At 34.3% G+C, this 24,844-nt stretch overlaps 1 protein-coding gene across 5 annotated transcripts in view; it reads right to left on the bottom strand.

Annotated features, from left to right (window-relative positions):
• BBS9 (Bardet-Biedl syndrome 9) overlaps window positions 1–24,844 on the bottom strand; it is a 449,627-nt gene that overhangs the window by 258,975 nt on the left and 165,808 nt on the right. For all 5 annotated transcript variants that reach the window (XR_003795236.1, XM_029233592.1, XM_029233591.1 and 2 more), the window contains 5 exons: window positions 18,669–18,850; window positions 13,736–13,812; window positions 10,552–10,605; window positions 4,310–4,412; window positions 2,735–2,839 (listed from right to left, as the gene is read on the bottom strand). Coding sequence is in view for 4 of the 5 variants with exons in the window: in XM_029233592.1 (XP_029089425.1) it covers window positions 2,735–2,839; window positions 4,310–4,412; window positions 10,552–10,605; window positions 13,736–13,812; window positions 18,669–18,850 (521 nt within the window). In the remaining variant the exon portion in view is untranslated. The remainder of the gene's footprint in view (window positions 1–2,734; window positions 2,840–4,309; window positions 4,413–10,551; window positions 10,606–13,735; window positions 13,813–18,668; window positions 18,851–24,844) is intronic.

Genomic DNA, 24,844 nt, shown 5'->3' with positions numbered 1-24,844 from the left:
TAGTATGATAAGTATTATAGCAGAGTAATAAACAAAGGATTTGGGGAAAACAAAATGGTGACAACACTGACCCAGGCAAGTTCAAGGGGTCAGTCCCTTGATGATATTCCCCCACAAATTCTAACAAGACAAGAAACAGGCCCATAGAATGAGTACTCATGGCATTCTGATCAAAGAGGTGAATATTTTGGGGTATACAGAATCATACAATTTAGAATTCAGAATTTTTTTCCTTACTCTTTTTAAGTAAACCAAGATAACTGAGCATACAGGTAAATCACCAATGACTTACAAAAATAAGTTGTCAGTGGTGCCTTTGGTTTTGTTCAAAAAAGTCATGGAGCTTCATTGTTTCTCATGACTCTGAAACAACTAATAATGAATAACAAGTATCTATAAGTGGAAACATATACTAGCTTCTCCATAGCCAGATCAAGGCACTGAATCACCCTAAAGAGGTTGCTATAGTTAAAACAGTAGTCCATAAAAAGAATTCATTCATGGTATAATACCAATTGAATTAACTGACCAAATTTCAGTTCTGAAATTCATTTTGTTCTAAATTATCTTTTCACTTACCCTCAGGATTTCGATCTATCCATCAGAGGCAATTCAAAAAGGGATAGGGTAGAAAATGTAACAAATTATCTGTTATAAAATTACAACACAAACTTAACACATATCTGCTTAAAATATAATTCAAAATTTTCAAGATTCTTACAGATGATTTAAATGGCCCTCCAATAAAGATAAGCCAATTCACAATTGAAGAATATAACATGAATAAATGAAATCTAACAATATATTTCATCCATTCTCAGAAGTCCATGAGAGGGTGTTATTCCAGTATAAATGTGGCAAAAAGAGGTAAAGATACATGATCTAGCCAAAAGCAAACCAGACTCAATATGTAAATGACATCAAGAGCATTAAATGAATTTTTTGGAAAAAATCTGAGTGAAAGACAAATATATAATATTAATATTTCCAGTTAGTCTTGCTTATATTATAACTTTAGTTAATAGATACTACTATGGAACAATGTCTATTTTTTTTTTCAGCTTGTCTTGGTATTCTTTTACTTTTATAGACTTGTTTTTACTCTAACTTCTAACTAACTTTCAACCAATTAATGCCTATGCTCTTTGGTTTAGTAACAATTTAGTCTTTCAAATTCTGTCTTTAGAAAAGCATAATAGCTAAAAATGGTATGTGCAACCATAAGCTCACTGAATGATTTTATAACTTTGTAATGAATTTTTAAGCCTTTTGTCCACTTGCTAGGTAATCCATTTCTTTGTTTTCAACCACTATCACTACTTTTCCTTGAAAGCAAATGAAATAACTAGTTGAATTAAGGCATCAACAATCTCTATAACTACATACACAAGGTGTAACAAAGATAAAAAGTATTATCATGCCTATGATTATTGAGATGTTCAATTAATGATAAATGATCTAGAGATTTTAGCCAACATTTCCTGATTTTTATTTCACAACTCAAAATTAAAATAACACTGAACATTTCAATGCTCTTTTCAGAAACATCCAACTAAGAAGTCCATCATTCTTTGATCCCTTACAGAAGATTTGTATTTCTCTCCAAAGCCAGCTTTCGCAAAGTCATTTAACCATAAAATATTTATGTTACCCCAAATTTTGAAAATATAGGTAAATGGTTAAAGTGGTCACTTCTGGCCAGAAATGATTTTTTTATAATTTAAAGCAAAATAACTTACAAAGAAGGAGAAACAGATTTTGAAAACATGTACTAAAGTTACAAAATCACCTCCAAGCATAGAGTCGTCAATGCATAAAACAGAAAATTCACTTAGACAAAATAAGTACTATTATTAAAAACACTGCCAAGGTGCCTTGTTAGCACAGTAGGTAGTTGCATCAGTCTCATAAAAACATTGCTAAGTAAGCAAAGTAGGTATCAACAGAGAGAAAAAAATATGAATAAGGCATCTCTAAGCTTTTTAAATTAAGAAAACTGTACAGAAATGCTTAAAAAGCACAAATGCAACATGTTGAAATACCCTATTAGTTACACTACATTTAAATGTTTTTTAAAAAAAGCAATAACTAATTATTCTTATTCTATCAATCAACTAATTGTCAAACTGTTACTATGAAAAATTCACTACACACACACACACACACACACACACAAAACTATAAAATTGAACCCAAGTTGAAATTTATAATAATTACATCTCAACTGGACCAAAGACAACATTTTTGATCTATTAAGTTTCTTGAAATAATACAGATCCTGTTCTTAAATATTTTAACATGTAAGATAATAGTTTTATTTAATCACTAAAGCGGTGTTTGAAACTCTGAAGACTGACTTAATATTATAGCAACCCATAATAGTCTTTTTTACTAATTCAGACTAGGTTTTGCTCTTTAGTTCAAATACATGAAGTCTGACTAGATAACATTCTTCTAGTGGGAATAAAAATACATCATATTTGCTATTAATTGAAAAGATAGAATCAAACATTACATATGGAAATCAGCTAAATAGACTATCACTAATTATTCATAACACATCAAAGTAATTTGAACATACATTTTTATTTAACACTAGAAAAGAGTATTTTTTCATTTAATAATATTTTACAATGTGTTTTCCCATTTTAAACACTTACACATTTAACTCATAACTCCAATAACTTAAAAGAAGTGATTAGGCTTGTAAATTCATGAACAACTATATGCTTACCTGTAGGTCTGGCATAAGAAACAACAGCATTTCCCTCCAGTTCAGGTGGTAAATAACTTCCTTTCAGATAAACAGAAAAGCCTACTGTTCTAGTCATCTCTGGTGCTATAAGCAATGTAAAAATAATATATTACATAATTTTGGACAATTATTATTAACAAACAGTTAAAATTAGATATATACTGCATGCCAGCTACTGTCTTAAGCACTTTACATAACAATTATAGAGATTAACTCATTGAATCCTCACAACAACCCTACATGGTGGGTATTATTATTATCCCCATTTTTTGGTGCATGAGGAAAATGGTTACAAAGAGATTAAAAAGCTTGCCCAAGGTCACATAGCTAATACAGAGCTGGGAATTGACTCCAGAACAAGGGTACCTAACACTCTACACCACTGCTTCTCTTTACTCAGATGAACAGGCAGCATGAACAAAGCAGAAGGTACGCAAAGGGCAAGAGAATTTGGGAGTGGGAAATAGTACCTTATCATGGCTACAACACAGACTGCAGGACAAAATGGAAGGGGGAACTGGATATCGATGTAACTAAAACTGTGGCAACTTGGCAGATTGTGCATAGCCTTCCATATTCATGTATTTGACCTCCAACATGCACTAGAGAGCTATAAGAGGTTTTTAACTTGAAAAATTAATGGTCCAGAATGTGTTTTAGAAAGACAAGTTGGAAGTATTGTGAAAAATTAAAAAATAAAGTGAGATATCACCTACAAGTTTCCTCAACCATTCAATCACTCATTCACTGAGTCAATGAATACTTACTGAGTTTCTACTATCTGTCGGGCACCTAAGGTAGGGGTTGGTTATAAAAAGGAAAAAAGAGAGATATGTTCTTGCTTTTTGTGAATAAGACATAGGGTTCCCAGCTGAACAGTAGCAGTGAAGAAAGACAGAAAAAGACTTGAAAGATAATTCAGAAATCATTTTAACAGGACTAATGACAACTGGATGTAAGTGGTAAGAGAGACCCTATGCAAAGAAATCTTAGGCATTATTACAGTTACCTTACATAGATTCATTTTCTAATTAAGTCCAATTAATTTTCTGATTAAATTCTAATTAAAACAGTTCTGTAACACAGATGTCATTATCCCCTTTCTGCAGATTAAAACAAAACAAAACTGAGGCTCCCAGTAATTACTAAAGTAGCTTGTCCATGGTTACACATTGAGTGTCAGAGCCAGGATTCAAATTCAGGCCAGACTCCAAAGCCAATATTCTTTCTTCAAACATTACAGATTCAATAAATAGCTCACTAGAGAAACACCAATAAAAAAGCCTTCCAAAATATAGTATTTAAGTACAATTATTAAGAAAAGCACTTGAAAATCTGTAACTACTTCAACTCAACAGCCATTCACTGAATGTCCATGCTTGATGTTTGGAGGGAAAATATAAGCAAAACAACACAATCATTGATTTCAGGAAGATACCAGTCTCACTATTCAGACAAGAAATATAGCCATGAAATAAACCCACTGATAAAAAAAATTTTAATTAAAAAAAAGCTCACACCATGATAGACTTTAAGCCAAAACAAAACACTTACCCATAAATTCAAAGGTGAACTGATCACAAGTCAATACTAAAGGTGGTTGTACATAGACCGATAATCTGATCTTTTGTAATGTCACTCGATTCTGCAGTGTGACCTGAGAAAATAGAAATCGTTATTAATAAAAAAATTACATTTTTTCCAAATTGATAGAATATCACAACTACTTAAAAAATCATTAGCAAATAATTAGGAAATACCATCTGAGAAAAAAAAATGAGCTGTCACAAAACATAACCTGTAACATAGGTAGTAGATTAAAAAGTTCTACTCAGAAACTGGGCAAGGGAGTTGAACAGACTTTTCTCCAAGAAGATGTACAAATAGCCAATAAGCACATGAAAAAATGCTCAAAATCTTTGTATGAAATACAAAGTAAAACCACAATGAGATACTACTACACATCTACTTAAATGCTATAACCAAAAGGACAGACAAAAACAGGTGTTAGCAAGAATGTAGAGAAACTAGAACCTGCATAAATTGCTGATGGAAATGTAAAATGGTATAGCCATTCAAGAAAAAAGTTTGACAGTTTCTTTAAAACTTAAACATAAAATTACCATCTGACCTCACAATTCCATGCCAAGAGAAATGAAACATATGTCCACCCAAAAACTTGCACACATGTTCATAGCAGTACTATTCATAATAGCTAAAACTAGAAACCCAAGTGTCCATCAACTGATGAATGGACAAACAAAATATGGTATATCTCTACAATGAAATGTTATTCAGAATAATATTTAATAATATTAATAATAATAAAAAGAAATGAAGTACTGACACATGCTACAACATGGGTACATTATACTATGCTAAGCGAAAGAAGCCAGTCACAAAGACCACATATTATATGATTCAATTTATATGAGATATCTAGAGGGGGCAAATCTATAAATCTACAGAGACAGAAAATAGACTAGTAGTTGCTTTGGGATAGTAGTGGGGTTGGGGGTGGGGGAATGGAGAGAACAGCAAGTGACAGCTAATGAATATGGGGTTTCCCTTGGAGGGACAAAAATGTTCAAAAATTAAATTGTGGTCATCATTCTACAACTCTGCAAATATACTAAAAATCATTGAATTGTACACTTTAAAAGAGCAAATTGTATGGTATGTGAATTATATCTCAATAAAGCTACTAAAAAATGTTCTCTCAAAAGCAGACCAAAAAAATCTGCCCTCATGTCTGGTGAATAACGACATCATGAAATATTATATGTGTTCATTCTTCTTTACATGTATAGATGTGGCATCATGAATTATTTATTTTATCTAGTATCAGTATATTACCTTTTACACAAGTTACGCTCTAAAGATTTCCTTTCTAGGTAGGTATTTACTATCAATAGTTTAAATACATATCAAAGCACTACATTTTCTTCCACAGCTTAATACAAAAATACCTGACATAACTAATTCTAGAAAATATCAAAGAATGGCAATAACTAATTCTAGAAAATATCAAAGAATGGCAATAATGACTGCTGCATTTCTAAGCTGGCTGCATTTCCAAACTGGTGCTCTTAGTTGATGATGCTTCGAATGATAATTCCTATTCCAGTCAGAGTTAATAGCTATGAATTCTGGGTTAATAGTTTGACTGAGAAATGGGTGGGTATGGGCAGAGAAGGCCAGGACTTCTCTCACTCACCCTGAGGAGGAACGTCAATAGAATCCATCAGGCCCAAGGATCTTTACTGGGCCACAGTGCTAGGGGCATCAAAGAAAAAGCTTAAAGATCTGGCTTCCATTGGGAACATTCTCTCTTTGGATTTTGTCTCCTAAAAGCCCCAGCCTCTTTGAACAGTCTCTTTGGATGAGTTTATCCACATGGTAAGCCAGATTTATCACAGTCACTGGCCAGGTAGAGTTCCTAGACCAACTAAATCACAATCTCTGGGAGTAGACCTGGGTATTGGTATTGCTTTAATAGTTCCCCAGGTGATAGCTATTTACAACCAGAGTTGAGAAGCACTCTTCTATTATACATGGCACCTTTGCTATGGAATAATTTAGTCTAGTTACTAGACTCTAGTATATGAGACAGATACATTCCATTATTAATTGACATAATGCAAGGGCATACTTAATTTTTAAGAAAAGTCATTTTGAATTTTCTCTTAGGTAAAAGGCATGTATCAACTATTCCTTAATTATATATATACATACATACTATAGATAAACAATATACAAGAATATACATCTGGCCCACAAACATTATACACATATAATTAGATTCAGTAAATGTCTTGTATTAATTTTAAATGATGTGGATATTCTGTACAACTTAAAATAAGCACAAAATTTTTGACTTGCAAAGTAAAAATTTTAAAGGACAACTATTGATGCAAATAAGTACAATAAACACAGCAAATGAACAATGAACCCTCAATTTTTACTTTATAAGCCCTGGGAATACATGGGGGGAAATCTGCATACCACAAAGATTCTGTAATGATATGTGACCATTATAAAAAGCATAATACCTTTTTAATAAAACACTGATGGTAATTATGGGAAGAAGAAAGTACGCATGTGCTGTAGACATGATAGCTATTCCACTAAATAAACAGAACGCAATTTCAATATTTTACTGTTAACAATAATATGGTCTGTACATATATTTTTAAATAAAATTAATGATAATAACCATTAGCAGCTTTCTATATTCATGAAACCATGCTAATAAATTATTTATGTGTATTATCTCATTTAATCATTACAACATTGTGAAACAGGTACTATCACAATATACCATTTTACATAAGAGAAAAATGTGGCTCAGAGAAGCTAGATAATTTGACTAAGGCTACTCTGATTATAAGTGGAAGAAGCATAATTTAACTTCTGTCTGTCAGAATCCAGAGCCCACACTCTTAATCAATTGTGGTTAAGTCCCAAAATAACTCTGCAAATGAAGAAGTACCGTCATTTTACAGTTTAAAAATAGAGGTTCACAGAAGCTCAATAATACGTCTAAGACCATCCAGCCAATGTGTGCAAGAGAGCTGAAAATTATGACCAGGAACATCTCGTGAGAGGTTAGTTTTAAAAATGAAAATGAAAAATCCTTAAGGTAGAATAAGCCATTTTTAAGACAGCAGACGTTCTGACTCTGCCTGGCATAACAACATGTACTTAGACAACAATCGTACAATTTTACATTGTTACAAGTGCTTGCATTTAGTTTAGATGCAAGATCAATGGTGATAACTCTCATACACAGATCTATTGAATCCCAACAATGGACTAGGCACTTTCAAAAGTGAATCAAGAAGATGTGTGACAAAAATAACTACAGTAACAAAGAAGAGTTTGTTTGAGCCAAAAAAAAGAGTTAAAGACTTGGCTAGGCCATAAACCTCATATTTTAAGAGAAAAATAATTATAGATTAAGGGGGAAATATGAAAATTAATATCTGAATTTCCCATGCTATTTTCCGTTCCTAACAAAATAAAATATGGTCCTCAGGAAACATAATACTAAATTTTTATCCTAGATATATAAACATGACTCCAAAGGCCAGGTATTAACAACCACTCTGCCTTAGTTGCCTGCAATAGATAGATGGTCACGCATCACGCACACACACTCAAGGTAGCCACATCTTCATTCACTTGGAACGGATGGAAAAATTTTCTCAATTAACAGGATTTACTATGATGGAAACTTCCATGGTTATATATCTTGGCTGCTGTTGTTATAAAAGGCTATAAGGAGAGATTTATAACAGAAATTTGTATAGGAACTGTCAGGCAGAATCAGGAAGTCATGGTGTCTGCCGCTTAAGTCCAGCTGATTTTGTGCAACTCTTGTGTGTCGCATTCTTTCCCATTCTTTTATAATGGCCATAAGGAAGAGAGCTGTGACTTCGCCATTCTCAAACATAGTTAAGTGTTATTCTCCTAATGAAGGAGAATTTTCCAATAGTGTCATGCCACCATTTTAAGGTGGCTATTACACATGAAAGCTTAAGAACGGCATGGGAGGGAAATGTGTATTTATTTATAGCAGTAACTAGTAGTGAGGGAAAAAATTAGCATGAGCAAAGTTATCTGGTTTAGGTACAAGATTTCTTTTTGCAATTTGCAGTGTGCTCCTGAATTATTATGTTATGTGTCAGAACAATATCAGTAGATAGATATAAAAGAGATTTCCCTACACAGAGGTCTATAGATCATTCCTGGAACGCTACAGGGTTGTTGGTTTTTTTTTCTTAAATGATTGATTTCTTGCCACTAATGCTTTTCCAGACTCAGAAGTATTAATGGGATAGAGCCTTTGATTGGACAGGGGGAATGGAGACTGGGAAAAGACCACCCTTGCTACCAGTGGCAAGAATCCAAAAAAATTAGCTTAGGAAACTGTTATAAGATTGGGCTCCCTTCAACTTCTACCAAAGATCCCCACACTTGGGCCACCCGCTGGGTCTAGTATAAGCGAACACAATTGGTAAAGCCTGGTGCCCTGTCAAACTCCTCCAAGGACAGCAACCCATAATCTAAGAAAATATAAAGCCCTGTCCAAGTTTTGACTTAGCAAATCGCCAAGATCCACAACTTTCCCTGGCTCCAAAGTCTGGGCAGTGATAAATACTTTCAGCTTAATAATGTGCTGACTTATTACCACACTTTAATCTAAATGCCTTAAGAGGGTTCTACATTTGAGTTCTAGTTCTAAAATTCTACAATGGCAGGACTAAAAATCTTAACCAAAACCACATCCTTCATATTCTATTTTTTGGGGACTATCAATTTGTCACTACTCTATTTTGTGGCTTCTTCATTTAATATTTTCTTGCCATAAATACATCCATTTAAAGTTAATACTATGGCAGACAGATGGCTGGAAATTCTTTTCAAATACACACATAATCATACATAGAAGAAAGATATTATTAACATTCATATGATTCCCCAATATATATATTATACTGCAATCAACTGCTTGGTCTACTGTGAATGTGATGACACAATTCCTTTAGTATATTTAAATACTAATTTTGTTTCTAGAAAAAAGACCCTTAATCACACTACACATTTAATTAATGGTAGGAATAAGTCATAACAATTTTTTGTTATATACATATTGCTATAAATGCAATTACTAGTTTTATATTTGTAGTAAACAATAAAGGCTATCTATTTACTACTCAAGGCTGAGGAAAACTTACAAATGTCAAGTGTTTGGGTTTTTCTTAACTTTTTAACCAAGAAATCTTTTGTTTAATTGAATAAATTTAATGTGTAACATTGTGTACATTTAACGTGTACAGCATGTTACTTTGATACATCTATATATTGCAATATGATTGCCAAGGCAGTGATATTTATCACATTACATAATTATAGTACAATATTATCTATATTCATTATATGGTGCATTAGATCTCTATGGCTTATTTACTACTCATTACAAGTTTGTGCCCTTAAACATCATCACTCTTAACCACCCCCAATCCCCTGGTAAGCACCATTTTACCCTCTGTTTTTTACAGGCTTAACTTTTTTAGATTCCCACATATAAGTGATATCATACAGGACTTGTTTTTCTCTGTCTGACTTATCTTACTTAGCATAACGTGCTCAAGATCCATCCATGTTGTTGCAAATGGAAGGATATCCTTCCTTCTCATAGTTGAATAATATTCCATTGTGTATATGTACCATATCTTTTTTATCCATTCATCCATTGATAGGCATTTGGGTTGTTTCCACATCTTGGCTATTTTGTGAATAATACTGCGATAAACATGAGAGTGTATATCTCTCGTGGGAAATACTATTTTCATTTCCTTTGGTTTATAACCAGAAGTGGAGTTGCTGGGTCATACAGATTTTTTTTTTTAATTATTTGAGGAACCTCCAATTGATCTCCAAAGTGGTTGGATCAACTTACATTCCCACCAACAATATTTAAGGGCTCCCTTTTCACCACATCCTCACCAGCACCTGTTGTCTCTTGTCTTCTTTATGACAGCCATTCTAAGGTGTGAGGTGATATCTCATGTGGTTTTGATGCACATGTCCCTGACGATCAGTGATGTTGAGCATCTTTTCATGTGTCTGTTGGCCATTTTGATGTTCCCTCTGGTAAATGTCTATTAGTTCTTCTGCCCACCAAGTGTTTGTTTTACATTTCCATAAGCTATTTATAGGGTGACAAGTGACAGATGTGATGAAATATGTGATATTGTTTGCACATTACAGTCTAGAACTATGTACAATACCTTCACTGTGACTGAAGGGGCAAGGTCAGCTCCCACTTCAACATCAGTAGATTGCTGTAAACACAGAATTGAGAAGAGAAGGAAAGAATAGTTTCAACACTGCACATCAATGAGTAAACACAGTAGGTGTGATACATACTTCTCACCACCAAAAAAAACTATAAAGGATTTATCACTCTGATGGCAGACTAAAAGAGTCAGTGTGGCTTTTTGGATGGCTTCAATGAGAAAGTCACAAGCTAATATTTAAAAACCCACGATTCCAAAAAGGGAAGAAAAGTTCATATATTTTACTATCAAACTACTCTATTGCCAAATGTCCTTAAAAACTGAAACTAATTCTATTTACTCATTCTTTATATTATAGAAAAGAAGACTTCTGTATATTTTCTATATAAACAGTACACCATTCTTTTAGGTCCTTGTATTTTTAGCTTGCCAAAGGTATGTTTTATTCTGATTAATAATATGTATTGATATCTAAGACATGTAACTAATGATATAAAGATTGAGTGGCCTTACATCTAGAAAATAAAACAAAAGTAGGAGTGTATTTTTTTTTCCTAGCACATATCATAAACTCTTTTTTTTTTTTTTTTTTATGGTACACGGGCCTCTCACTGTTGTGGCCTCTCCCGTTGCAGAGCACAGGCTCCGGATGCGCAGGCTCAGCGGCCATGGCTCACGGGCCCAGCCGCTCCACGGCATGTGGGATCTTCCCGGACCGGGGCATGAACCCGTGTTCCCTGCATCGGCAGGCGGACTCTCAACCACTGCACCACCAGGGAAGCCCCTCATAAACTCTTTTACTCTTTGAGCATCAGCCTTGGTTACCTGGTCCTATCTCTTAAAGAATTCAGAATATAATAGAGCAAACATTTCCTTAGAATTTATAACTTTTTTTTAGAGTGGTAGGTTGAGAGGAAAATATGGTCACTCTATAATAGAATAAGATCAAAGTGTAACATATTTTCTAATAATACCCACATGAATTCCTGAGGGAACAATTAAGATCATGAAGTCTCTGTCCAACAATGAATAAATCCATTGTACTTTGTTAACCTATTTGGAATTATTTTACTAAGAAAAATTAAATCACTTCTAAGCAGTGGGGATCACTATGATGTAATGGCCATCAGCATAATTAAGAGTTGGGAGATTCATATTCTATTTATGATTCCATAGGAAACTATATATGAACTTTGATCCAACTTCTCAGTCAAGAAGAGAGGATAGTGATGTTTATCTCTTCTATAAAAACCCCCATTCTAACACTAATTATATTATTTTTTGGATGTGTGCTTTCATAACAATGATTGAAAATAAAATATTAAGCCAGGCTTTTTGCTCTAGTATTACCTAAAATCCAGGAAATGTTTTACATTTAGCTGTCGGCAGTTCTGGAAGAGAAACCAACATCTCCTGTTTCCTGCTCTTTTCAATCCATATCTAAATACCTAGATATTTCAGGGACAAAAGTCCTTTGGAAACATGAAATTACAGCCAGAGAGAAGCAGCTCTACAAAGACAGCATAGCATCACAGCCACCTAAATCGTTGGACTGATGTTTTCCAGTGGGATGAATATGATACTCTCAAGAATCTCTTAAGAAGGAAAGAAATAGTAAGAAGGGGAAATGAAGCTGAAAAGAGACATCTAGTTAAGAGGAAAAAGCACTCCAGGTTATTGATAGGGAAATATATATTACAATACAGTGCTATTACATAAGGCCTTTCCTCAGAAAGATCAAAAGTTGCTAAAGAACAGAAAGGGAATTTCAATCCAAATAGCCTATGTTTAAGAGAACCTAGAAAAAATTATATAAGTTGCCCAAAGGGAAAAAAGAATCATTTCCAAGGCAAGAAAATGTGTGTACATTTGTCAGCTAACTAAGCAAAAATGTTCCACTCAGACTACACCCTTCAGGTAGAGTGAGAAATGGTGTGTGCTGAATATCCAATGTTTAAACAGTACCTCTACTATGTGACTCAGCTGGGTGAATGTTTCTTTCATATATAGTCCTACTTTTTTTACGTATACCCAACTTACTATACTATGGCAATGTTAATGTGATTTTTATCACAGCTTGGGTTGGCTGTTTATACTAAGATTAATCTTTGAAAAGCTTATGGAACTACTTACTATATTATGCTGTGATACATAAATATCAAAGTCATTTCCTAAACAAAATTATATGACATAAATTCCATACAGAGTAAAAAACAGTGAATTCAATCACTGTCCTAAATTGATCAACTTTGGTACAGATATAGATAAACTTAATATATTTTGCCCAAACTGCAGGCAGTGAGAGAAAACCAACCATAATCTAACAAGTGCGTACAGAAGACTAAACAAAGAGATGGGGTAACGTAACCAAGGACAGTCCCCCTTTCTTGTTTCTCAGCTTTATTAATTCATTTATAGAGCGAATATATACTGAACACCCATTATGTGACTGGCACTAAGGATATGGCACTGAAGGAGGCAAGTGGAATGCAGGTGGTGGTGGTGGTGGTTGTGGTGGTGATGATCGTGATGATCATTTTAAAAGAATTAAAATGTAATTTTATTATTATAATGATTTGTTAGTTAATTACCATAATTCAACAAAGTGGATTCTATTACTATTCCCATTTTACAGATGAGAACATTGAGACTAAGAAAATTGAATACCTTGCCCTGGGTCACACAGATAGAAATGAGAGAAAAAATAATTCCTGGCCCAACTCTATTCTTAAACTACTTCCCCACCACAACCACCATAATGTATTAAACACTATAAATTACCAAACCCTGAGCTATGCCTTTCATAAACATTATCTCATTGAACCTTCAACAAAAATCTAGTGGGGTCAGTATTATTCATCTGGATTAGGATTATCTCAATACTCAGTACTGAAAACGTTTTTTTAAAAAAAGTAGGTAGATTCAGAGTAATGGTGAGAACCTCTTTGACAATTTCCCTTCCCTCCCCCTTTTTTAAGACAGAAATCCTGCCTAAGGAACTTCTTATTACACAAAGAACTTAGAAATGTTTTTTTCTATAAGTAACAAAGCCTAAAACTTATCTTCCCTAAAGTTTCTATTTGGAGGCCCAGAATTTAAACCAATACATTTTGATCCCAATTTATCAGAGTTTGCCACTATCACAAACCCTTTGAAAGTCTGCAAATACACCTACAGATACTGAATCAAAGTTAGGAGAAACCACGGCAGAGACTTTCAGGTCATCTTCTCTCTCGGTCATAGGCCATACACCTGTAATTTTAAGAGAAAAAAAAGTATTTACTCATAAAGTAAAGCTTGCTGTATACAGTTGCTAAGGTTTATCTATACCATATATCAAATATATACTCACGAGTTGAAAAAAAAACTGAGGCATTTCAGAATGAGAAACTTTATGCTAATTCTTTCCCCTCTACATTACTAGAAAGGAAAACTGTCTCTTTTTCCAAAGATATTAGCTAAGATGTGACCCATTGACTGACGAGTGTCAGGAATTTAAATTCCCTATCCTTAGCTACTGGTAGAAGCCAAAAAGAGTGCAACTCTTTTGAAGGTAAACTGGCTGTAATTATCAAAATGTAAAATTCACCAAAAAAATGTAAAATTCATATACCCTGTGACTTAACAAATCTACTCCCAAACATTTACCCAATACTCATAGACATGCCCAAGGAGTTTCTCTGTTGCTAGTAATTATGAAAAACAAAGCAGCCTAAATCTAAATTATATTTCTATTAATAGAGAAATAGTTAACTAAATTATGGTATATCAATACTGTGCAATGGTCCAAAACCCAAAACTCTAAATAAGAGTGCTGTCCATCTTTATATACTGACATGAAAAGAAATCCTAGATATGATATTGATTTAAAAAAAGCAAGATGTAGTACAATGTCTCTAATACACACGTATTTGTGTAAAAACAATTATATAAACAGGAAAATTTTCTCAAAGAATACACAAAAACTTTTAATAAAGGTTACCTTTAAATAATCTAGTGGAACAAAGACCTGGGGTTTATGCTTTCAGTACTGTTTGAATTATTTTGACCATATTCATTTTCTCTTTACAATTGAAAATTTCACAATTTAAAAAATGTTTATAGTGTATAATGAGGTATGACAGGACAAGAGAGAGTCATGGACATATACACACTAACAAACGTAAGGTAGATAGCTAGTGGGTAGCAGCCGCATGGCACAGGGATATTGGCTCGGTGCTTTGTGACAGCCTGGAGGGGTGGGATAGGGAGGGTGGGAGGGAGGGAGACGCAAGAGGGCAGAGATATGGGAACATATGTATATGTATAACTGATTCACTTTGTTATAAAGCAGAAACTAACACACCATTGTAAAGCAATTATACCCCAATAAAGATGTTTAAATAAATAAATAAAATAAATAAATAAATAAATAAAAAGAACAAGTTATAGAGATCCTAAATAAATAAGAAACATAAATAATACATATGCACATACATATGTGTATATATATACATATATATATGGCAGATTATTGGCTGTCCCCCTAACATCCATTCTTCCCTCCTCCTTCTTTGTGGCAGAACACTAATTCTGTTGAGGCATTCACCTCATCTCAAAGTTATTGAATTGGTCAAATCGCATCATGATGATTTCTCCCCTGGCCTTTTGTTGTTTTAGTCGTGATCATGGAGCCTAATCCTGGCAGATGTGAGGTAAGGAAAGGTGGGAGTCGGCATGCTGGTACATGCTTCTGGGAAAGCTAGTCCTCCCTAATAAATGGGGACACTTGGGAGAAATATCGCTCTTCTTCCCTGGAAATCATACTTGCACATAATGCCTGGAACTGCTAAAATCACCCTGTGACCCTGAGAGGAAACATCCCCCCACACTGAGGATGGCTGACTGAAAATATAGAAAGCACCTGGATGATGTCACATAAATCAGCTGTCTCACAAAGAGAAGAACCACCTACAATTGCCACCAGGCATTCCCACCAATATTACACTGTTTGGAATAAGAATTTCCACAACTTAGTGAGAGTACAAAAGGCTGCTTGTTGCCCACCCAGTAAAGATTCTTCAGTTCTTCTTTACTAAAAAAGAGTCCAATTTTATCCTAAGTAACAAAGTGCTCAACCAAAATGCTAAATTTCCCAGGCTCTTTTGCAGCTTGGAGTGGCCAGTCAGATGTAAGTGGAAGCTGTTCAGGGTGTGGCTTCCAGGAAAGATCGTTAAGTGGGCTGACTCAGCTGCAGATGTGAGGGCAGGAGTTCCAGAAGCCATCCTAGACCAACAGAAGACCCTGGGTGAGAAGGAATCAGAGTCCCTGATGACTTTGGAACTGCCAAATCAACCCTGGACTGCCCATTATTGGACTTCTTTTCCATGAGAAAGAAATAAACCTGTGCCTTATTTAAGCCACCCTATTTAGGCATTCTGTTATATGCAGCCAGACATAAACCCGAATAGCACATCTTCTAACAAGGTTACCAGGTACAAATGTTTCTACTACTCAGTGGTAGAAGCAACTTAGTTATCCTAGACATATTTCAAATGGGTGAAGACTTGCATTTATACGCCCATGTCTTACTGCTCTCTTTCCCTTCCTGAAGACACAAGTATGCTGTGTGGGAGTCTATCTCAGTATTGTACCCTTTCCTTCATATCCATCCCAAGTAAAGAACATATCAACTGTCTAAATCCATCATAAGGAAACTCTGTTTTTGAAAGTGCCTACTGATAGATGTTGTTGACTACTAGTAACAGAAATGCAAGGCAGGATTCTCACTAATGAGTATGAAAAGCTTCAAAATCCATAAGCCATACAGAAATTATTACTATAACTTCATGCTTACAACATACATCCCTCATATAACTTACACACATAAAATCAGCTTCAAAAATACTTTTATTACAGTAGATAATATATACCATGTGTAAAACAAAATATACTCTTTAAATTGGCTTTACATTTTGCTGCAATTCTTGCTTTGAAGAAATGAAACAAGCTTTAAAGTGCTGAACATAACCCACAAGACTGTGAACTTCTTTTTTGCAAGTTAAAGTCACTGTATTAAAATAGGTGGCATTTAAATGAATAATGAGGTCATCAAAAAGTTCAGAGTTTTAACTTCTCATAATCTTCTGTAATGAAATGATTTGGTGCTTTTATATAATTACAGGTTTTGGGGGGTTTTTTTTGCGGTACGCGGGCCTCTCACTGCTGCGGCCTCTCCCGTTGCGGAGAACAGGCTCTGGACGCGCAGGCTCAGCGGCCATGGCTCACGGGCCTAGCTGCTCCGCGGCATGTGGGATCTTCCCGGACCGGGGCACGAACCCGTGTCCCCTGCATCGGCAGGCAGACTGTCAACCACTGCGCCACCAGGGAAGCCCAATTACAAGTATTTTAATGAACAAATATACCACAATTTTATAAGTGTAGAGAATACTAAATTTTTTCCATATCTAGAAATAAAACATGTTAAAAGTCTCTCTTTTTTAAGAGTCTCGGTTTCTTTTGTAGGAATAAAACCAAATGATGGTGGCAAAGAAGGGGCAGAGAACTTCAAATATTAACTTTGAGGTTATATAAATAATAAACTTTGCACTCAAGTCTGTGGGTACATCCCTAGCTTAATTAGCACTTATTTTAAGATACACAGAAGAATCAGGGTAATGACAAGTAAAACAGCCTAACCCTTCTCACCCAAGGGCATCACTATGGCCACCAAAAAATAACTTTTAGCTGTAAGGGATTTACCTGAGAAATGTTTTACATAATCAAGTGTTAATCAAAATATCGTTAGCACATTGTTTATGGAAAGGCCAAAATCTCAAGACACAAAATTTGTAGTGAAAAGCCACATTAAACTTATTTAACCAACTCTGGAAATTTCATGTTTCATATGTATGCCACTTTTCTCCAATTACATTTTTAAGTGACAAAATGAGACTTATATTCCATTAATCCCAAAACACTAGTATCAAAAATGGAAAAAAATGTGCAATATGACACATCCAGTTTTAACTATTCTCTATTTGACATGAGGGTCCTGACAACAAATGGGTTTTTAAATAATTGGAGGTACTTAAAAGACCTAAGTTTCACTTGTTTATTTTCAAAACTTTCTAAGAGAATGTGTAAAACCAAAGCATAATAATTTTATTTTAATATTAATATTTTTAATATATTATCTAAATTCCTCTGAATGTCTCTTGGTAATATGGGCTCAAAAATACATAAATCTAGGAAAGTGACTGGACCAGGATTAAGATTGGCTCTGTTGTTTTGGTTGGCTTTTGATGCTCTGCTTCTTTTATTATTCCTGCTTGTTTTAACATTTCTTTTAAGTGAAAATAGTCCATATTTTTTCTCATTAAAAAAATACTTTTACCTGACCCTGAGAAGGGAACTTAAAGTAATGCTTTTCACATGTCCAACTCAAACTGCAGGATTGCTGTTTTGTTTCTCCTTTTAATTTACAGTAAAATTATACCCCTGTGAATCCCAAAGTAAGATAATATTGAGTTATACAAAACTCAAGAATTGAAAATATCAGCAGCCTCTGAGTCATTAGAAATCAGCATACCACAGGCTACACTCCATTTGGATCGCTAATTAACTACAAACATAAATTATATCACTAGGCTGCAAATGACTACATTTTTAGTAACAAAGTAGTAATTCACATACTGCTTTGGTTTCTTTTAAAATAAGCAAATAAAATTTTTTCAGGGATATTAGAAGTTAATAAATGATCACTCTAAACCTTAACATAATTCTAAAGGTCTAAAACCACTATCCAAAGAAATACATGTTCCTTTCTTAGAGTTTAAAGAAAAAACCTCAGCACTGTCCCTGAAACACACTAACAAAAGTATTACTAGTAAAAGTACACACTAGTAAAAGTATTGTTAAATTAGGACATATTTTTCAGAAGCTATAAAATACAAATTAAGCACAAAGACTAGTGTGTTAAAGAGCAATGCTGTTTTTACAAAAATGAGTTTAATTAAGCCTGGGGGAGAAAATCAACTAATATGTACAAAACATTATCCATATACAAAATAATATAAATTTTACAATGAATACTAAAATCAAATAATAAAAAGCTGCAAATGAAATACCTTGTGATTTGTTAACATCTTTGATGATTTTCTGAAGTTCTTTCAATTCTATATCAAGTTCATCATAGTTTAGTTCTCTAGATTCAACTTTTGGAGCTTGGAACAAAGAAGGGTCTGTCCCCAGGTATGAACACTGCAAGTGACCATCATCACTGAGAGTGACTATCACTCCCTTTAAATCACTACAAAAAGGAAGAGAAAATGAGACATAATTAAAATTTTTGGTGAATTTAGATTTAATCTAGACCAACTAGATTTTCATTCGATTCAGCTTCAACATACCATTAAGAAAATGACTATATAACGTATCTATTTCTAAAGTTTTACATCAAGGACTCAATTTAAATGTTTCAAACATGATTTATATTTACAGAAATATAACAATTATTATTAAAGCTTCCACTTTGGGGGACATAACTATGTGGCAACTGATGCTCTAAGAGCTTTTCAAGGTCTTACTTGTATCACTCAATCCTCACTGCACCTCCCACTTGGCAGATTCATAATAAGCAGTGAACAACACGTAGGAGCTACAATGGATCAAGAGCCAGGCTCCCGGCTGGCTGAAGACTAGGGCTGAGGCACAGGAGGGAAGATGGGACAATCCAGGGGAATGGGAAGGTTAGTGGAGGAAGCCCTATGAGGCCTTGAAGAGAAATGTGCCCACTGCTCTTTTCCTTTTCCTTCTCTCTACCCTTGGGACATGCTTCCCCTCCCTCCTCAGGTCCACTCACCATGGCTTCTTTCACACGCACTCCTATTCAAGTAGCTCTCTGGTCTGTTCTCTCTTTCCCTTCACTCTTAGATAGAAGTATCCCATTTTCTCATTTAGTAGCTCTTTCTCCATCACTCTTCTCATCCTGATTATCTCTTTTCCTCCCCATCCTTTCACTCTTCCTTCTCTCTTAGGCTCCCTCATCTCTGTTATTCTCTAGAAATAGCCATAATATATAAATTATAGATAACCTTAGCATAAATGCTTAAAAATAAAAGTTGTACATTTCCCTGAACTTGCTATAAAAAGTAGTTGAGATGAACACTATTGGCTTCCTCCCTACCTTGCCCAGAGGGAAAAAAATTCAATATTGCCATAAGTCATTTTGAACTGATATAAAATGAATTTGTTTTAGATTTGTTTGTTGTGTTTTCTATTGGTCTGTGATTTAAAAAAAAAACAAAAAACAAGTTTTCCAACACTTTTCTAAAGGTTAAATATTAGTCAAAAACAACAGAAAACTTGAGAGAGAAAAGAACTTGAAAAGAAGTGTTGCTATTTATCTGAAGAAAAGGAGTTAAGGTATATGAGTCTAGGACTCATTCACAACAAATAAGAATTTTTAAAACTCCCCAACTTTGGGTCATGGCAAGTGGTCAGCTCATTAATCTAAAAGCTCAACTTGATTGACAGTAAATACTACCATTGCTCAATCCTTCCCATAAGGTGGCCACCAGCAACCACTTCTCCACCTGCCTTCAACACAATATTCCTGTACATACTTTCTCCAGGATATATACATAATTCTGTAATGTGACTTCAGAAAAATAAAAAATAGATTGTTATCACTGATTTGATAGCTAAAAAACTAGCTAAAAACTAAAAAGGGGACTTGGGTTCTAGCTCTGACTCTGCTCTATGTAGCTGAGTCAACTTGGAGAAGTCTTCCTAAATGCTTTATGTCTAAAATGAGAGGGTGAAACGAGATGGTCCTCAAAGGTCTTTAAGTTTAACAAACTGGTTCCATCAAAATAGCTCAGAAAATAAATACTCCCAAATAAAATTATTTTCCTAAAATAAAATGTTTTCACCCCTGTAGTATCTCTGGGCCTGACCCTTTCCTTGCAGGCAACTGAAGCCACTTAGTGGCCATGGAAATCCCAACTTCCAGCTCTGACAAGCCCATTTCAAGAGGGCAAACCTCTGTCCCTATTGAGTTAGTTGTGACTGTAGTCTGTTCCCCATTCCACCCAGACCTACTAAAGTCTGAGAACACAGTAAGTCCTAAGGAAATGCTAGGAAACGAAAAGGCAGAGCTTCTCAGACAATGTGGTGATCATCAGTTCTTTGAATCCAAAAGTGTATTTCCATTTTATCTTCCCCCTTTGAGCGATCCATTATAAAGGAAACCTAGCATGAGGCATTACAAATATACCTCACTATCCAAATTTATTTGGTCTTTGAATTGGATAGCTTATCACGGAATCAGTTTCATCCCACTGTTTTAGATGGCAAATAGCAACAATTTAGATACAGGGATTTACCTAAAAATTTATCTGAACCTATTAAGTTGTTGAGTTCAGATAGAGAGAGTTTGAATAATAGTGTATACACATATTTCTTCAGTGTCTCAAAAAGAAAAAATTCTTTACTGGTGTTTTGAGGTGTCCTAACAGAAAAGGGAGAAGCCAGGATCTTTACCCACTCAAAGAGCTTAACAAGTGTCACCAGAATGTCTTAACACTAAATTCCAAAACTTAAGCAATTTACTTTTTTCTTATCAATGGTATTAGAGCCATTACCTACAATTTAGATCAAATAACAGAAATTTAGAATAGCTGAATTCATTTAACATTGCATGTTTTATTCCACAGGAACACTAACACAAGCTCTAAACATTTTAGAATAAATCAGTGAAATTTCTGTCTAAAACATCTATGATGGAAAAAGTACTTTGACACAGGTCTATACCACTACTTAATACATAAGTAATGTCATCACTCGGTATCTTAAATGCAAAGGAAAACTTTTAAATATATATATAAATATATATATCGTTCCTAAAGTTAAGCCCAACTTAAGTATAAAGTCCAATTTAAGTATAAAAGAAGAACACAATCAAGATTTTTTAAATCTTTCTACTTAAAGAACATTTTTAAAACAATATTGTCCATGTGAGTTAATGTGTACAATTTTCTGAGTGATAGAATTTTATGTTAGGAGAAGCCATCAAGTAAATCAAGTATTGTGTGCCTTATTACTTACTTACATCCTTAGAGTAAACACTCTCAAAATGAAGGTCTCTAGATTACTCTGGTCCTTGAAATACATCAGCTAAACCAAGGAACCAGAATAATGTATTTTATGAGGACTCAAGGTCAAAGATGTTATATTGCTAGGACACACAATAATTTTGTGATTTTAGCAACGGGGCATGAAATTAAACAATACAGTTAGCTCAAGAATCTGAGGGTAATTGTTTCTTCACTCAGTAAACAGATCCTGGCCTTAACAACACATTCAAACAAAATTCCAGATGGATTTTAAAAGTTAAATTAAAAAATATGAAACTACAAAAATATTTATCTGCCCTTGGGATGGAAAGAACTTTTGCTGCAATAAAGCAATAGAGGACAAAGCAAAGGATCTCTAAGTTAAACCACAAAAAAATTTTAAACTTGTTCTATGCTTTAAAAATACATTACAGTAAAAAGAACAAACTGGGAAAACCTTGGCAACCAACATAAATATATGATTTAAGTTGAATCATATGAAGTTGTGGATATTCAACTGTTTTTGACCTATAAAAACAATTGTGTAGTTTCCTCTACTATGTAAAGAACTCTTACAAGTCAATGAAAATGAGTATATCCCAAAAGAAAAAGGTCAAAGAAAATGTACAATTCACTTGAATCAGCAACTTAAAGGTTAAATAATCTATGGAATTAAAACTTTTATGTAGTTCTCTTTTTCTGACAAGGCCAATCTATAAAATGAGTAACTTGAAAGTATTTGAAATACAGCTCAAAAGATAAAAAATGAACAGTTTCTTTTGCTAATACAATAAAACAAATGAATAATAGCTTTAAAAACAAATGAAAAGAACATGCACTAAATCTAATGGTTCTTGTCCAGCTGCACTTTATGCAAAATAAAAATATTTTAAATTATCAAATCATCAAAGTCTGGTTTTTATTATGATATACAGATATCAAAGAAATCTTAAAAACTTAAATTTTGGATTCTTTCATGCCTTTACCAAAATAATACTGAAACAGAAAACAAAAAGTAGGAAGGTGCATGATTTTCATCTAGTCTCTTTTTTATTTACTATCTGCCTCTCATTTCTCTACTATATTTAATTTGCTCATCATTCATTCACTCATTCATTCATTCATCAAATATTTTCAAACACCTGTTATATGCAGGATGCCATTTGAAGTGCTATAGAGCATACACAGATAAAATCAGAAATTAGCTGAAAAAGATTGCAACCCTGTAAAAGAATAAGACATGCACCTCGATAAGTATGCATGGGGTGGAAAACATAAGAGCTATAAGACAAGTATAAAGTACTTTAGTGTTCAGAAGTAGGAATGTCATTTCTAGCCAAGGGGATCAGGGAAATTTTGATGGAGGAAATAAAAGCTTAAGCTGGACACTGAAATTCAGTCTATTCTTCAGATTATTTCTGAAATCTGAATTAACTCACATGTGATTTGTAAGCAAGGAAATGATGTCAATAGAACTTTGAAGTTGGTTCATACTCTTTTACCCATCACCTGAACGTTTTTTTGTTTTTTTTTTTTTCTTGTGGTACGTGGGCCTCTCACTGTTGTGGCCTCTCCCTTTGCAGAGCACAGGCTCCGGAGGCGCAGGCTCAGCGGCCATGGCTCAAGGGCCCAGCCACTCCGCGGCATGTGGGATCTTCCCGGACCGGGGCACGAACCTGTGTCCCCTGCATCAGCAGGTGGACTCTCAACCACTGCGCCACCAGGGAAGCCCCACCTGAACGTTTTGAACCTCCAAGTAGTAGCAGAAAAATACAGTACATGGCTATATACAAAGCACCATTATTCCACTGTTCTTTTTGGCTCAGTTTGCAAATATGTCCTGGATTGAAAGTGCTTCTTACATGGTTCTCATGTTCAGTTTGTCTTTTGCTCTTTTTTCCTCAACGCTTCCTTCATGCTACCATCATCTTTCTATTTAAAAGTAAAGTCCTATTTTAATATGACTGTTATTTGGGTTTGGCTTGTTCGTTTGGTTGATTAGTTTCTTGGTTGGTTGGTTCGCTTTGCTTTGCTTTTTTGGTGCTCCAATCACAGTTGTATAAATTTTAAGTGATCTGCCCCACGACAATTTATTTTGCTTGTTTGGTTGTTTTTTTACTTGACATGTAGTTGATTTACAATGCTGTGCCAGTCTCTGCTGTACAGCAAAGTGACTCAGTTTTACACATATAGACATTCTTTTTTTAATATTCTTTTCCATATGGTTTATCCCAGAAGATTGGATATAGTTCCCTGTGCTATACCATAGGACCTTGTTGTTTATACATTCTAAATGTGGCAATTTATTTTTAAAGACTTCTTACTGTTAACTTGTAATTTATTACATTATAACACAAATATCTGTAGTATTTGAGCCTTTGGGATTTGGAGAACAGGTGTGAAGAACATTCAGCATGGAGAACATGAGAGAAGAAGAGGGAGAAAAGTTTAGACTATGTATGAGAAAGAACAAGCAACCTGGATACAACATTCATTGAATAAAAAAAAAAAAAGAGGAAAGAGACTTGGTAATAAAGCCATCTAAAGATCTTAAGCTTTAATCTATGTAATTGTGGAACCAGTAAAGACTTTTGAGCTAGTGAGTGACATGAGCAAAATATGCTTTAAAAAGATGTACCCTAAAAGACTCAATATAGTTTAAAATGTTGATTCTCACCAAAATGATTCATAATGTAACACAATCCAAATGAAAATCCCAGAAAGCTTTTTTTTGTAGAAACTAACAAGCTGATTTCCACATTTCTATGGAAGTGCCAAAAAAAACACCTAGAATGGCAAAACAATCTTGAAAAAAAGAATAGAGATGGAGGGCTTTCATAAACTGACTTCAAGACACACTATAAATCTATAGTAATTGAGGAAAAGGACTTGTGTCCTCTGCATATAAAGAACTACTATAACAAATGACCAAGACACACACACACACACACACACACACACACACATGCATACAAAATTCAACTGGGCAAGACTTGCATAGATATTTCACAGAGTAAAGTATAAAAACTGTCAACAAGCTAAGAAAAAATGCTCAATATTATTAGTCATTAGGGAAATGCAAATTAAAATCACAATTCGCTACCACCACACATACATCAGAATGTCTAAATTTAAAAGACTGACTGCATTAAATGCTGGAGAGGATGTGGAGCAACCAAAACTCTTAT

Source organism: Monodon monoceros, unplaced genomic scaffold, assembly GCF_005190385.1.
Source record: "Monodon monoceros isolate NGI ecotype Baffin Bay Population unplaced genomic scaffold, NGI_Narwhal_1 Super_Scaffold_2, whole genome shotgun sequence".
Lineage (NCBI taxonomy): Eukaryota > Metazoa > Chordata > Mammalia > Artiodactyla > Monodontidae > Monodon > Monodon monoceros.
This window is presented reverse-complemented; position numbering and strand designations above follow the sequence as displayed.